Source organism: Anarhichas minor, unplaced genomic scaffold (genome assembly GCF_050575085.1).
Source record: "Anarhichas minor isolate MPS153535 unplaced genomic scaffold, ASM5057508v1 ptg000009l, whole genome shotgun sequence".
In the NCBI taxonomy this organism is placed as follows: Eukaryota; Metazoa; Chordata; class Actinopteri; order Perciformes; family Anarhichadidae; genus Anarhichas; species Anarhichas minor.
In genome coordinates this window covers 3952005-3967095 of record NW_027466455.1, presented here as the reverse complement: position 1 = coordinate 3967095, position 15091 = coordinate 3952005, and the positions used below count along the sequence as shown (strand labels likewise).

General features: G+C 41.5%; 1 protein-coding gene across 1 annotated transcript; it reads left to right on the top strand.

Moving 5' to 3' along the window:
• Window positions 1–1954: 1954 nt before the first annotated feature.
• On the top strand, window positions 1955–13262 carry htra3b (HtrA serine peptidase 3b). Its single transcript, XM_076086864.1, has 10 exons — window positions 1955–2369; window positions 7157–7256; window positions 7335–7467; window positions 8356–8445; window positions 11100–11294; window positions 11442–11474; window positions 11755–11869; window positions 11959–12016; window positions 12889–12984; window positions 13094–13262. The coding sequence occupies exons 1-10, from the start codon at window positions 1955–1957 to the stop codon at window positions 13260–13262; spliced, it is 1404 nt and encodes a 467-aa protein (XP_075942979.1).
• The last annotated feature ends 1829 nt before the right edge of the window (window positions 13263–15091 follow it).

Genomic DNA, 15091 nt, shown 5'->3' with positions numbered 1-15091 from the left:
AGTGTCTGTAAAGTTTTTAATGACACTAAACCTTCATGATGCACACATTGAATGGTAATACAAAATAAATATTAATGTTTTTGTTTGCTGTTGGTGTGCTGTCAACAATTTTACAAATGTCTTTTTTATAATGGAGGTCTATGGGCAAAATGCTTTTTGGGCCCCCATCTCAGTACAAGTATATAAGCCACAAAGTGGCAGCACCACTGACCTTCACGCCACATCAAACTCTGACTCAAGATAGCTACTTTTTATCTTGGGATAACGGTCTGTAATGTTAAATGAAAAACTTTAGGTTTAGCCACAGCTGCTCTAGGTTTCCTTTTCTCACAGGAAGTAGAAAAACAAAAGTCGGAATCACCTCTGGAGTGAACCAGCACCTTTAAAAGTAGGTTTAAATGTGTGTGTGCGTGTGCTTGTGTGTGACTGCATGGTCTGGTCGTCTTAAATTGCCCTTACAAGGGGACAGTATGAAAGCACGTCCAGTCGTCCACATATCCCCAGTCTGCACCCAAGACTTCATGACTTCATGTTTTGGAAAAAAAGGGGGGAAAAAAGAAAAGCAGCAAGCACATGAAGCTGAGTTCTGTCTCTGGGATTCAAGGGTCTGTGTAGTGGAGCCGACTCATTGGTTGAGAGGGCTTACAGTTCTACACCATAATTTGGCTCACATGGGCTGCTGACGTCAAACATTTAAGGATGTCTCAAATGTTCCCGAACAGACGATCCATCAAAAGAATGACTGGAGTTGGGGTTAAAGGAAAATAATGTATGTCGCTGCATTGACCCGCCAACCAACTACCAATATTACGTCATTTTTTTAGCATCTACAAATTACATTTCCTCATTTATGGAAAGTTTAAAGTTACTACCAGGAACTTTCCTTTTGTGATGATTTTTGGCCGTCCCCATGGTGGTGTTTTTGAGCACCAGACTCCCTTTAGAAAAACTCTCATTTTACTGCAGGATGTCTGACAGTGTTCCTGGTTCTGGTTCTCCCAGTGCCTCCCTTCCCTCCAGCAGGTCCAGCAATACGGCCTGGGTCTCTGGCAATGTGGTGTTGGTGTTGGCTACCAGCGGGGACCGGAGGAGTTTCTGGTGAACCTGCATAGTTTCATTTGATTTTGTGCGGAATCTGACGCGGTGTCACAGATGACGAGAATTAATAATAACTATATAGAAATAGACCATGGTCTCGTTTACTGATGGAGGTCTTATAGAGGATCAGGATTAAACTTAGACTGATTCATAACCAGTTAAAAGTTTCTCACAACTTTGAATACAAAACACTATAAAACAATCAAGGCAATACAAATATGTTCTATGGTAATTCATAATGAGAAGTTAAAGCAAAAAAACTTTGCTATTGCTATTTTAACATAATACATGAAATCTATTAAAATTGATAGAAAATCGTTGGTGCATTAAGGGGACCTCAGAACTTCAACAGCCTCCCTCATTACTGCACCCACTAGACCTGCCAAAAATGTATGACGGCAGGATGATTCTGAGGTCATACACGGTAACGTCGGAGCTCCGTCGCCACGCCTCCAAGAGCGCAGCTCCCTCCCACATCTCCTCCCTCTCTCCAGCCTCGCTGCTAGAGGCGCTCCTCCTGCCAACTGAGTGGATGTCCATTGGACAGACAGAAAACACCCAGTTTCACTTCACTGGATGCTTTCTACCAGGATGCTGGTTCGCCCCTGGACGCGCAATTACGCACGGCTGCAAAATAACAATAACAGACTCACTGTCCAATTTTAAATATCAGGATCGCTTTATTCTGATGTATTTTTCAAAACTAAGGGGACGTTTGTCTTTCTGTCTTCCGTGTGTGTGGATTTCTTTCTGCAACGTCCCCAGAAAGTGATGAGCAGTGCGGAGCCAGGGATTGTGATCTCCGCGTAAACTTCTCTTCTCTTCGTCTCTGTCCACTGAAAATCTTCCATTAAGAATGCAAGTCCTCCTGTACACAGCCGTGTTCCTGTACCTCAAGGAGTCCGCCGGCGCACAGCCAAAAGACAAGTGTCCGACGCGGTGCGATGTGAGTACCTGTCCGAGCCCCGGCTGCCCCAGCGGCTACGTGCCGGACCGCTGCAACTGCTGCCTGGTGTGCGCCCAGGCGGAGGGAGAAATGTGCGGACGCAAGGACGACCTGCCTTGCGGGGACGGACTGGAGTGCAAACACCCGGGGGGCAAGCGGCTCTCCAAGGGCTTCTGTCGGTGCAGGTTCCGCCTGGACGTGTGCGGCAGCGACGGGAAGACGTACGGCAACGTGTGCCAGCTGAAGACGAACAGCTGGAAGGCGCTGCAGCAGGGACTAACGGGCATCACCCAGGTCCAGAAGGGACCGTGTGAGAACAGCACAGGTACGATTTACGCATTGATGGCATCATTTGGTTAATCAGACAGTCGGTGAAGCACTGCAGGGCCGGACCAGATATTTGACCCTAAGCAGAGCCCTTTACAAAAACTACTTTGATTTTCTGTTATATTATCTTCAGAAATAAATTAGAATAGAATAGAATAGAATAGTACTTTATTCATCCCCAAGGGGAAATTTGTCTGTGGCAGCAGCAAACAGGGTTACACAATAAAATAAAAATATTAAGTGTGGAAAATGCACAATATATACAATGCAATAAAATAAAATAACCGAGCAATTATATTAATAAGCCAACTGTTATTTCAAAAAGGAGACAAAACCTGAAAATAAAAATAGAAAGATATGTTGTAGAAAAACAGCAATACCTTCTCCAACAATTTTTCCATCGCTGGTGACGAAACCAAAATGCTTCGTCCAATACTTCTCTGATGGTTCGATGTTTGCATCAAAGTACAGTACAACAGTTGCCTTGTTTGCCAATAAGTCACTGGGGCATCAATAGAGCAGAGCTTTGGCCTTCCCAGTAGAGTAGACAACCTGTTGACTTTTATGTAACTAATTATGTTATGTCTCCGTTAAAAGAAACATTATGTGCCAATCCATCCGTCATCTTAAATGTATCCGGATAAAATCCAAATGAGATTTAAGACACTTTCATTTACACTTAGCCACATACGTAAGTCTCTGTTGGTGGTACATCAGGGTTGGCCCTCCTCTGTTTGGGAACAAAAAACACCAGAAAAAAAAACCTTCTGCACTTTAGCACTTCAGTTACACCAATAACAGTTGTTTTTACTTGCTGTTATTTCTGAGGCCAAAAGTGAGCCTCAGTCTGCTGTCATTAGAGTCGAAATGTGTTTCCCACAATCATGTTGACTCATCGGGAGAGTGTGCGGTCCGGGCCTTAACCCCCACCTCAACAAACCGCCATGTCTCCACACTAATAAGAGCCAGATTAATAAGGTCACCAGAGTAATGATTCACAGCAGCAATAAATACTGGTTAGAGGGCAGGTGCAGGTTTAACAGCCTGTTAAAGCGGCCCAGAACCAGTTATTTGGAATGAACCACACCTCTTGTAAAGAGATGTTCGTCTGTCCTGGAGACTGACCTAGATAATTCCCTCAACCCAAACACAGAGTTCATGTACAGGCCTTTCTCCGTAAACAACGTTCCTCATGTAAGGGGCGACCAGATCTACATTCTAGAAGTTTATAATGGATAGCAATATTAGTCAGTTGGTACATCGAACCACTTTGGTTTGGAGTAAAATATCTTGGCAGCTATTGGGTGGATTGCCAAGAACTTTTGTACATAGACTGGTTGTCCCCAGAGGATGAACCTTAAAGATGATCTGATCTGATTCGATGATCTCCCAGCATTAATTAGCACTGAAAAGTTGCAGATTTATACATACTAATTTGTGCCTAACTGTTGTTTTTAACCGAGCTGATTGCAGGAAATGCCTTTTGCTACCTAAGCGATTGTTTATTACTTGCGACCCCGACTGGCCGGTTAAGAGGAGTGAGGAGTCAGCAGCCAATGACGGTATAAAACAGTCAATAAAATGTTTTTCAAAAATTGTGAATCACCACAACTATTAGAGGGCCTTGAAAGGAGCATAAAAAATATATATCAGGCTGATGGGTCCAGCAGTATGGGAGATTAGCTGTTGACAGACACACACGCACACACACGCACACATGACCGAACGCATGATCTCCCCACAGGCTTACGACCTGGCAGAGATAATAAATATGGTGTGCATGATGGCAGAAACACACACACATACAAGCACACACATGGCCAGTATCTTGTGGACCAGTTCCAGCATCTGCTGTTTTACAGTCATTCTCCTGTCCACACTTCTGCACATGTTCCTCATTTCCTCTGTCACACTGATATACAGGCTCCTACCCACAGCTCTCCAGTTTATTAGACTACCGTCTCCATTCAAAACATAGCGGGGAGAAAAGTTACTGGCCGTTAAATAATCATCCTTCCTTCACTACATGTTTTACTTTCTTCGTTTGTCTCACTTTCTCACCATCTCTCCCTCTCACAAGCTTAACTTGTAAAAGTAGAGCACGACGGCTGCTTGGAGGAAGCGTTTCACAGACTGCAGCTAAATACATTCACCACACTGTTCCAAACAAAGGGAGAGGGTCAGTTTCATCTCCTCCAGCCACTGAGTTCAGCTCTGCACACTGTGAAAGGCCACTTGCAGACAGTTTTGTTGTCTTTTACATTTACGAGCTTTAGTGTGTTGAAGCTAAAAGACGAAGCGCAAACTTCACTCGTCAAGCTTGTATTTTCTTACATTGAATAACATTTAATTCCCCAGAGAATTCTACAGTTTGACTCCACACGTTGTAATACACATACGAATGTAATGAGTTATAAAATCAAATTCCTTTCTGTGATCATCATCAGCTGATTAATTCCTGCAATTTGTCAGGCAATAATCTATGTTTTTGTAGCTATGTGTTGTAATTAATTGTTACATTTGCCTGATGCTGACGTTAAAGGAATGGTCAGAGAAAACATTTGGAAGCATCCTATTAAGTACAACACGTAGCCACAGTACATGTCGGGCCAGGATACGATGCGTTGGACGGACAGACGGACAGACCGTCTGTTCGGTGCTGATGAATGAAACAGATTGCTGCTGACTGTTACAATCATCCCCACAATCCCCTGCTCAAGGGGTTACAATCATCTGAAACACACACACACACACACACACACACACACACATACCAATGTGAGATATCAACTGAGGAAACAGGAAGTCCCTGCAGCCCAGAGTTGTGGCAGACTCTATTTACATTTCCCTTTGATCACAAACCCTTTATTTTGTCAAGGTTTTAAAGGGTATGTGGCTGGCACACACACACACACACACACACACACACACACACACCATGTCACTGGAGCGTTGCATGCTTACGGGCGTGGCTAACTAAAAATATATGGGTGACTGACCTGCAAGTCCCAACTCCCAAATCGCTTGTGGTAAATCATTCAGCATCATTTTCTTTTACCAAGCAAGTTTCTCCCCCAAATCAGTAGCGGAGCTTTAAAACCTCGATTAATCAACTTAAATGTGTTTAGTACAGTTGTATTCTTGGGTCTTTCCCAAATGTCTCCTGTAAGTGATTCTAACTCCATTGCAGGTCATGACAGTTTTCGTATGTGTTGTTTTAAACACCCGCCCCTCTGCTCATTTATTTGAACTCTCTACCAGCAGCAACAGCAGTGTTTTCTCTCTTTCTTATGAAAGTGAACATTACCTTATTAATGGAAACAAACAAACATTTTGACTTGGGGCAGGGCTCTACTCCTGCCATGGGGATCTACGGCAATGTGGAAATTGAAGCTGCACTTAATACCAGTGGATCAAAAGACTGCATGTGAGATGAAAGGCTTGTAGCGAAATAATCGCAGACTCTGCAGTTTAGCTTTGTGGAGATTTATTAATTGATTAGGTTTTTCCCTTTAAAGGAAATATTTGAATGGTGATTGAATGATATTTAAAGGCTGTGTATTAAGAAATGTGAAATCTTAAAGACCAGTTATGTCAAAAACATAAACCCACTGGCTACAGCATTTGGTTTGGATTCTGTCTGTCATTTGAGAATCTTGTTTCAGTCTAAAATCACAAACCCTGAAAGCCGACTTGGCTCAGCAGTGTACAGTACTTTAGGAACAACGTGTAACTCATCATTACTGGTGGAGCAGTGAAGGAGGTTATGATCCTGGCAAAGCTAACTTGGTTTTCCATCAGTGCTGCCAGGTTTGTGCCACCAGGTGGGTTTGTTATTGTTTGGGTCGTGGAACAGAGGGGACTGCTTTGCAATGTCCTGACCCAGATTAACTCTCCTTACATTCGACTGTGTTCACTGCACATCAGGAAGTCAGCCAGAGAACTCCGTGAAAAAGGGTTTAGTTGCCACCATCAGAGGTTATTAAGTATGGAGGCCCTAAAGGGACAAAATGAGCTTGCTGCCTAGTTTGTATCATCTTGTGTGGATTCCACTTTATAAACGGAAGTTATTACTATTGGTCCGAATCGGCTCACGACTCTTGCAGCTCTCTCTGAGCAGCTCCTTAGGAACCACATACAATCAAACAATTCATTTCAAAATGTCAGTCTGGCAACATCACCGTACAACACAAGCAACACTGCTTTGTGCCACTATGACAGTCTGATGGATGCAACATTCTGGGAAGTGCTGTTCCATTTAAGTGCTGTGGGTCAGTGGTGTGGTTCTACTCGTACTCGGTGTACTTCATACCTCCCTGACATGAAGGTTTCTGTCATGATTGGTAACTATTCCTACACTGTCCACCCAGTGTTTAATGGAGTAGCGCAGGGGTCAGTCCTTGATTCCCATGCTAGTATTGGAGGTCTGCCTTTCTTTTAAGCCTAATCATTTCAGTAGACTGGATGAACCTAAACAAATCTGAGATATTAATCTTTGCTAATCTTTCTACTGTTATTGTCAAAACATTCCCTTATCTAGCCATCTAATGCCGATGTGCAAGAATTTAGGACTCCGTTTTGACTTGTGTTTATGTTTGAGTTCACAAAAAGCTCATTTCCTGCCACCTTTACATCAATCCTTCCAGTTCACGACATTGAGAAAGTTACCCATGATTATTATTAGATTACTGGAACAGGCTTTCTTCTTGCTTATACCAGTCTTCATTTTATTTGATTATCCCTATATCAAAGTGTTGAAATACATAATTATTCTTGCCAGTATAGGTCCTTCACATGCTGCCAGTCCTCGTTACAAGTTCAACTTCATAGCCGACGTGGTGGAGAAAATCGCCCCTGCTGTGGTCCACATCGAACTCTTCCTCAGGTACTGGCTGTGTGTACGTGTGTTTGGAGGGGTTGTGTTAGCATTTCAGTACAAACCATTGTTTTATTCACACCCCAGGCATCCTCTCTTCGGTCGGAACATCCCTCTTTCTAGTGGATCTGGGTTTGTGATGTCAGATAACGGACTGATTGTTACCAACGCCCACGTAGTATCCAGCACCACACCAGTGTCCGGTCAACAGCACCTCAAGGTAATGAAATACTGTTTTAATCATTTATGCTTCACTTTAAATGCTCACATTTCCCACATGCTTAATCCTTACTAAGTCAACTCAAGTTGTATTGAAATTGATTTGCCAATAGTATCCTTGGGTGAAAAGAAGACTGTGAGGATGAATTAGAAAACACAGAGCTGGAGTAAGGACGTGGTCGGCCTTGCCTGACTCCATCCACAGTAAAAAGATACACCTACCAATACCTCTAAGGCTCACTGATGAACATGTTGTATCTTCTATGTAATCTGCACACAAACAGGAATGTAAAAACGACACATTTTGGTTTAAGGAGGAGTTACATGCTGGAACTATTTCTTAAAAAACATCAGTTTATCTTAGTGGCTAGCAGTTTCCCTTTACTTCCACTTCTTTATGCTATGCTAGGCTAACCGCGTCCTGACTCTAGTTCTGTACAAGGCGTTAATATGGATCTTCTCTTCTAACTCTCAGAAAGAAAACAATTATGAGAATGCACGTTTTTTAAATTGTTATTCAGGTTTCTTTCGTGGATTCATCCATTGTAACAGGATTAACAATTTGATGTTAAATCCTCAATACTTGTCAATGTTTAGCACTCAAATGGACGAATATATCAACGTTTAACATTGGCACCAAATACTGGCTATTTGCAAATTCAAGATGTTGGCAATGACCTTAAAAGATGATATCTGGTTGAACCACCATTGGCTCAAACACAACTTAGCTCGGTTATTTAGAAGATGCATAGGGCACTGCAGAACATTGAGTGTTGGATAATACTATATCTGATACAAAGCTAACTTCAAAAATACGAATCAAACCAAATCCTATTCTATGAATTAGATTTCATTTGAGATGTTACATTTCTTCCGTTCTTCCTTGCAGGTCCAGATGCATAATGGTGACGTATATGAAGCCAACATCAAAGACATTGACAAGAAGTCAGACATCGCTACCATCAAAATCAATTCACAGGTAAGTGCACAGCTTTATGGGATGTTCTCAACTAGCAATAGATTAGAACGGAATGAAAGTACTGGTGGAGGTAAAGTGGGGATATGCATCGGGGTAAATGTTCCATAGCATGGACGTTATATAGGGTGATGAATGTCCAATAAGGGACATATAGATGAAAAGATACAGGTGTCGATTACGCCTGTTTGCCAGAGAGGACAGACCAATAGTAATCTCCGCTGACTGAGACTGTCTCAACTTTTGTTCTGCACTTCAATAGGAAGCTGGATCTCTTTCTGTTGATGTTGAGTTGTTGACCGAGTTTGTTGATGAGATTTTTAAAAGGATATGTAAATGTATTTAAATGTAAATGATTCTTCAAGAAAAATACCTCGGGATTCATACTCTGCTACTCTCTCAGTATTCCTACCAATCAATAGGTGCAAATTGTTCAAATCAATAAGCATTAGCTTTGTTTAGCCTGCATCAAGGACTAGCTAAAAATGGACTATTGTATTTTAAAAAGCACTAAAGGAAGGAAGTTGTAGGTTTTCAACAGCAAGTTGTACAGAGTCAGAGGTATGGTACTATAGATCTGAAACTAGACTGGGGGGGGGGGGGGGCTCAAAACAGGATATTTGGAGGGGAATGCTTTGCATTGGTCATTTACCAGTGATTCCAGGATTTTTGCCAAGCAGGGAAGTTTATATATTGGCTGATAATTATTAAGATCTCCTATAATTATCATGTTGACTGTTTTCAACATGGTGGCCCAGTAGAGCCAACTATTTCATTTTACATCCAAACACTAGAATATGTTTCAGAAAACATTTGAGGCGAGAGAAAGGCAATGCAGTAAGAGATTCTTTATTCATATATGATTAGCCTAGTTTGACAGTTTGACCAGAGTTCACAAAGGTTCACAAGCTCTGTGCGTGGTGGATACTTGCTAATGCCATTAGGAGCATTAAAAGGAATATCTGTCTCATGTAATACTGTCATTACATAGTGACAGCTTGACCAAATATGATCAAAAGTTATTTTTATTAAAGTTATCAACTGTAGTTTTAAGGATAAACTGTGGATGTAAACAAACCAGTGTCTGTTGAGCGTGATGAGTCTTTTCTGGCATTTCGCCAACGTCAGCAGACTAAATATGTGTGTTTACAGTGTGTGTCATGTGTAATGGACCAACAGTCAGAATCCAAAGCACCCTTGAGGTGACACCGAATACTTCCAGCTAGACTGCACAGCAACACCCACAGCTCGCACCAGCTCAGGGATTATAGGCTTTCTTCTTAGTCTGCTCAATTCCCAAGTTGTATTAGTTTGCTGATTTACTACATCTTATGCTCATGTGAGATATTTATTTAATTTTCCAATAATATTTTTGAAGACTGCATCCTGCATATAGTTTTGCTGTAAAAGTAAATCTCTAATTACTAACCAAATTCTAATCGGTTCCCCCTTGATCACCCTATCATCTTGTTCCAATAGTTTAGTGGAAGTATACTGTGTATACAGTATATATATATACTGTGTATGTATATATATACATCACTGAACAATCATTGGACAATTCTTCACCACACAAGATGTGTTTGTAGAGGTAAGGACACCGATGGGTGGGTTATCCAGTACAAAAATATCTGCTTTCGAAAACCAATATGAGTTGAACCTCAGTTGACATCTCTGCATTAGAGCTGAGAGAGCTGGATCGGGACCAGGACAGGGAGGAGTGAGAGAGAGAAACACGATCCAAAAGTGCTCCACCTTAAAGCAACCCTTCCTGCCCATTCCTCCTCTCCTTTAGTCACACCATCTGTGTGCTCAGCATGTGTTTCTACTCAGCTCCTTTTTCTCCCTTTCCCGTCTTCTCGTCATAGCCCCTCCCCTTTTTCCTTGTGTCTTTCTTTGGTATATATCGCACAGTATATTGCTGCATAGTGATACTTAAGGTCATGTTGGACTTTACAGATGTGCTTTTATTGACTGTGTATGTTTTACAGCCGTTATCATCATCATCAGGCTGTTATTCATGGTTTTCCATACTTCATTTAATTTGTCTTCATGTTCCAGACAGATTGTTGCTCATGTGAGGTTTTATAACCTCTATTTGCTATACTTGCACACTGGGTTCTTGGAACTGTTAAATTAGCAGTTAAAACTTTTGTCTGTCACAAACTGAAGTCATTGCAGTTTTTGTTTTAACACACATTGGGTCGTATTTCCTGAGTGTGAAACGTGTAAATGTACAGGCTTCTGGCACAAGGTCATTTTGTGTCATTTTGCGTATGGAAGATTCATGAGCAGAGGAGCAGCTGTGAAAAAGGAATGCAGCACAGATTAACGGAAAGTTGAATTTCTCACAAGCAGTATTATATTTTTGTACTTTTGCTCTCTAAGCATGCACATTTTATGACCAATAATGTTGAAGAGACGGAAAAACAAAAACACAACTGCGTATGGAGGTGAACATTAAAAGTTATTGCCTCAATAATACGTTATGATTGTCTTTTACATTGCAGTGCAACCTCTGGTTTTGACCTCTGGGTTCAACAAGGTGCACGCCGCTATTTTATTTACAGCGAGATGTACCTGGTTAGCTTTCAGGCTTGAAACTAATATCCTACATCCTGCTACAGCGTTATCTTACCCTTTGTGCCTCCTCCCAGATGAAACTGCCCATATTGTTTCTGGGCCACAGTGCAGACCTGAGGCCCGGGGAGTTCGTGGTTGCCATTGGCAGCCCCTTCGCCCTCCAGAACACCGTCACCACAGGCATCGTCAGCACCGCCCAGAGAGACGGCAAGGAGCTGGGCCTCAGGGACTCCGACATGGACTACATCCAGACGGATGCTATAATCAACGTGAGAATACAGCAAGGCAGAAAACATGTGCTTTGAGTCAAAATGATTGTTTAGCGGTGCAGTAAGTTGTAAAAATGCCATATTGTACGTTGTGAGATTGTCCAGTTTTTACACTACAGTACTGTTGTTTTGTGTTTTTCTTCACAGTACGGGAATTCAGGAGGACCTCTTGTCAATTTGGTGAGCTTTTGGTTTCCTACCTCAAAGCTTGTTTGCTGTAAAATACCTTTCTCTCTCGCCTGGGTCTGGTTGTTCACTTCAAATACAAATTGCACAACCACTGCATTTGGCTTCGTGCTGGTGGCTTTGCACTAACAGCTTATTCTCGATCACACCAACCTAAGAAACCTTTTCTACGGTTGTACTATCTGTAATTTGTCTTGAGATAAAAAAAATAACCCTAACATTCTGAAAATGTAAATGGTCATTGACTTTGTCCTGCTGCGTCTCTGTATTTGAGGATGGGGAGGTGATTGGCATCAACACCCTGAAGGTTGCAGCAGGAATCTCATTTGCCATTCCCTCCGACAGGATCACTCGCTTCCTCAACGATTCACTCGACAAGCACAGCAAAGGTGTGTCTGACAGTGATGTCATTGGGCCAGGATTAAACATCTTCAAGTGTCCCGCTGAATATACAGAAACTAACTGGAGTCTCTTTCAGATGTAAGGTCAATAAAGAAACGCTTCATTGGAATCAGGATGCTGACCATCACACCAGCGTAAGTCTAAACTAATGACAACTATTGTGTGAATAGGAAAAGAGATAACAATAGAGTGATGGCATCTTATGTTGTTAATTGAATAATCAATTTTCAAAATACTCAACTGCTGCCCTTTTTCAAAGTATGTTACATAATAGACCACAGGTTTCCAGCTCACAGCAGGTTACAGCAGCAGCATCTAAATCCACAGCTCTTGAAGTTATTGGACCACCCAACCACTGTAACAGGCCGTGGCTATCTATGAGGAATGTTTCTACTTTCACAGGCAATTCAGTTTTTATTTTTGAAACCAGGCATATCTCAGCTTAATGGTAGCTTGTTTCAGCCATTTTGTTCGTCTTTGCTTGACCATGAGGATGCACTCTACATGCATCTCTTCAGTGCTTACGTGCCTTTGATTCTGTATATTGTAAACTTGGTAAAAGCTTCACGTATACCACTGCCTCTCCCCGAAACTGTCTGTATTTAGAGGTTAGCTTAAATTGCAACATTTTCTCTCTCTGTGTAAATTGAATTGTGTGTGTTTTAGACTCGTGCTATTCATTGGTTTATGATTTTAGATCGGACAAGTATGGGTGGTTTTAGGGTGCCATCTGGGTCGCTCCTATAATTAAATCTGTTATGTGTTGAACTTGAAAATTTAGTTGTCAAACATTTTTTATCTTTGTTAAATTCATATTTTGTGTTATCTATCAGTCTGAGTCAGGACTCTGACTCTTGAAAACAAGGCAATGAGGCTCTCGTACATAAAGGTTAAATAAAGACACAGTATGTATTAGTATTTATACACCTTGTGGTTCCTGAACTTTGTTTCGATGATAATGAATGAAATGAATGATAATGATAATGATAATATTTGTTGGTTCCAGGTTGATTGAAGAGCTTAAACAACAGAACCCAGACTTCCCCGATGTTACCAGTGGGATTTATGTTCATGAAGTTGTACCTCACTCACCTGCACAGAAGTATATTCATTCCTCAAACCAAAGCAGTATCCAGTCTGTTACTCATTTCTGAAGTAAAATGAATGCTTTACTTATAACAGGCTCTATTCACTCCTCTCTTTGTCTCCAGAGGCGGGATCAAAGATGGTGACATTATTGTGAAACTGAATGGCAAACCGCTGATGGCCACGGCCGACCTGCAGGGGGCACTGCAGGAGGAGACAGCCCTTCTGCTGGAGGTCAGGAGGGACAATGATGATCTGCTCTTCAACATCGAACCTGACGTTATCATGCAGTAGACATCGGAAGCGCCTCTCTCATGTGGAGTTAGATCAACATGTAAGAACACGGTGGATGGTGGAAGCTCTGCATCAGTGCAGTGGAACTTTTGTCAAGCGCACACTTCTTCTGGTACTTTGGGAACTGGCTATTAACGGTACCAAAGTAAAAGAAGCCCATGGTGCAATGCAATTTTGGTATCCAGGATGTACAGCTGTGCCTTCCATCTGCTCAGACCAGGTCAACGTTGGAACATGTCCATACATGTACACCCTACAGAATGGCATAAACCCAAACCCTATAATATATGTTGTGTTTCACTTTGATTATACATTTTTGAACCAGTAGATACATTTGCTGTACAAGTATCTCAGAAATCTGATGTTCATATGAGGCAATCATGGCTCACATTCACATCATTCACATCACAAAAAGATGAAAGCAATGTTGATGAATGTACAGTTGAATTGATAATTTCCCATAATTTTATTTTTAAAACGATGGTGATTATGGTGAATTTGCTCTAAAGCAGTTTTCTGACTGGCAGACATGGTCAAAAGCTTCCATAAATAAATACAAGTCCACAAAACTCCCATGACCCCTCTAGTGTCCATCCAGAATCTGCATTGCTTCCCATCAGAACTGGTTTTTGTACTACTTTGCTGAATGGATGGATGGATACTGAGAGTCACTGGGTGTGGCTTGTGATTGCCAGTCTGACCCAAAAATAAATGCACCAATGGCAACTTAAATTTCAAATGAACAAACAGAATTGTATTGAATGATAAAGAGGTTAATAAGATCAAGTCTGTGTACGTCAAAGTATTCAAGTCATTATACATTAAAAACGTAGTGCAATCCTAACAATTCAGTCACCTTCATCAACTCTGCTTTCATCACTTATCATTTGACTATAGATGATTCTTAACAAAGTGTCTTGTGTCTTGCACAGTGGACTACACTTTGCGCCATTTATTCACAAAAAAAAAGGAAGAAAGGGTTTTAGTTTTAGTTTTGTCAATATTGGCCTTTAATCATCAGCCAGTGTGGTCCACACACAGTATGATGGACGGACCCTGACCTCAACGAGTGAGTGTTATTAAGAGGAACCATTACAGAGTGCTGCGGGGGGGGGGTTGCTTAACAGTTGGGGAAACCTGCAATGAAACCTGATTTATTTTAGGTTTGATTAAAAGATAATGAATTTAGACCAGGCAGCTTTCATTACAAAACTTTAAAACCCTTTATTGTAAATGGCAATGACTTGCATAGTATCTTTTGCTGGAAGATAAGTTCCTATAGCCCCAAACAAAGTGCTGTAGTACAGCTTGAGTGTGGCTGGATGAAGGTGTATCCCAGAGTCCATCCAATCTGAGCCCTAAAGTTGTATCACCTCTGAAAGACATTGGTTCTAATGGACTTCCTTGTTCTAGGTCTCAATCCTAAAAACCCTTAAAGAAATAATCCGACAAAAACATGCGAGACAGGCAATGCATAGCTTCCTTGATTTAATATTTGTTTTGGCAATGTTCCATCATGTTGACAACGTATGACAACTCATACTCATAAACCTGCATATCATGGAACTTACCAAAGTTAACAACTTGAGTTTACACTTCTTTGGAAGTTGAGGCATCAGTATGTTGTGCTTGTCAGATCATCTAACAGTCCCCAAACCAGAGGCGTCGACTCGAGTCACATGACTTGGACTCGAGTCAGACTCAAGTGACAAATCTGATGACTTTAAAAATGACTTAACAAAGACTTTCAACTCGACTTGATTAACACCAACGACTCCAAGTGACTTCACTGTCACCTGAAAATGGATAACTTCCCTCAAACCCAAAGA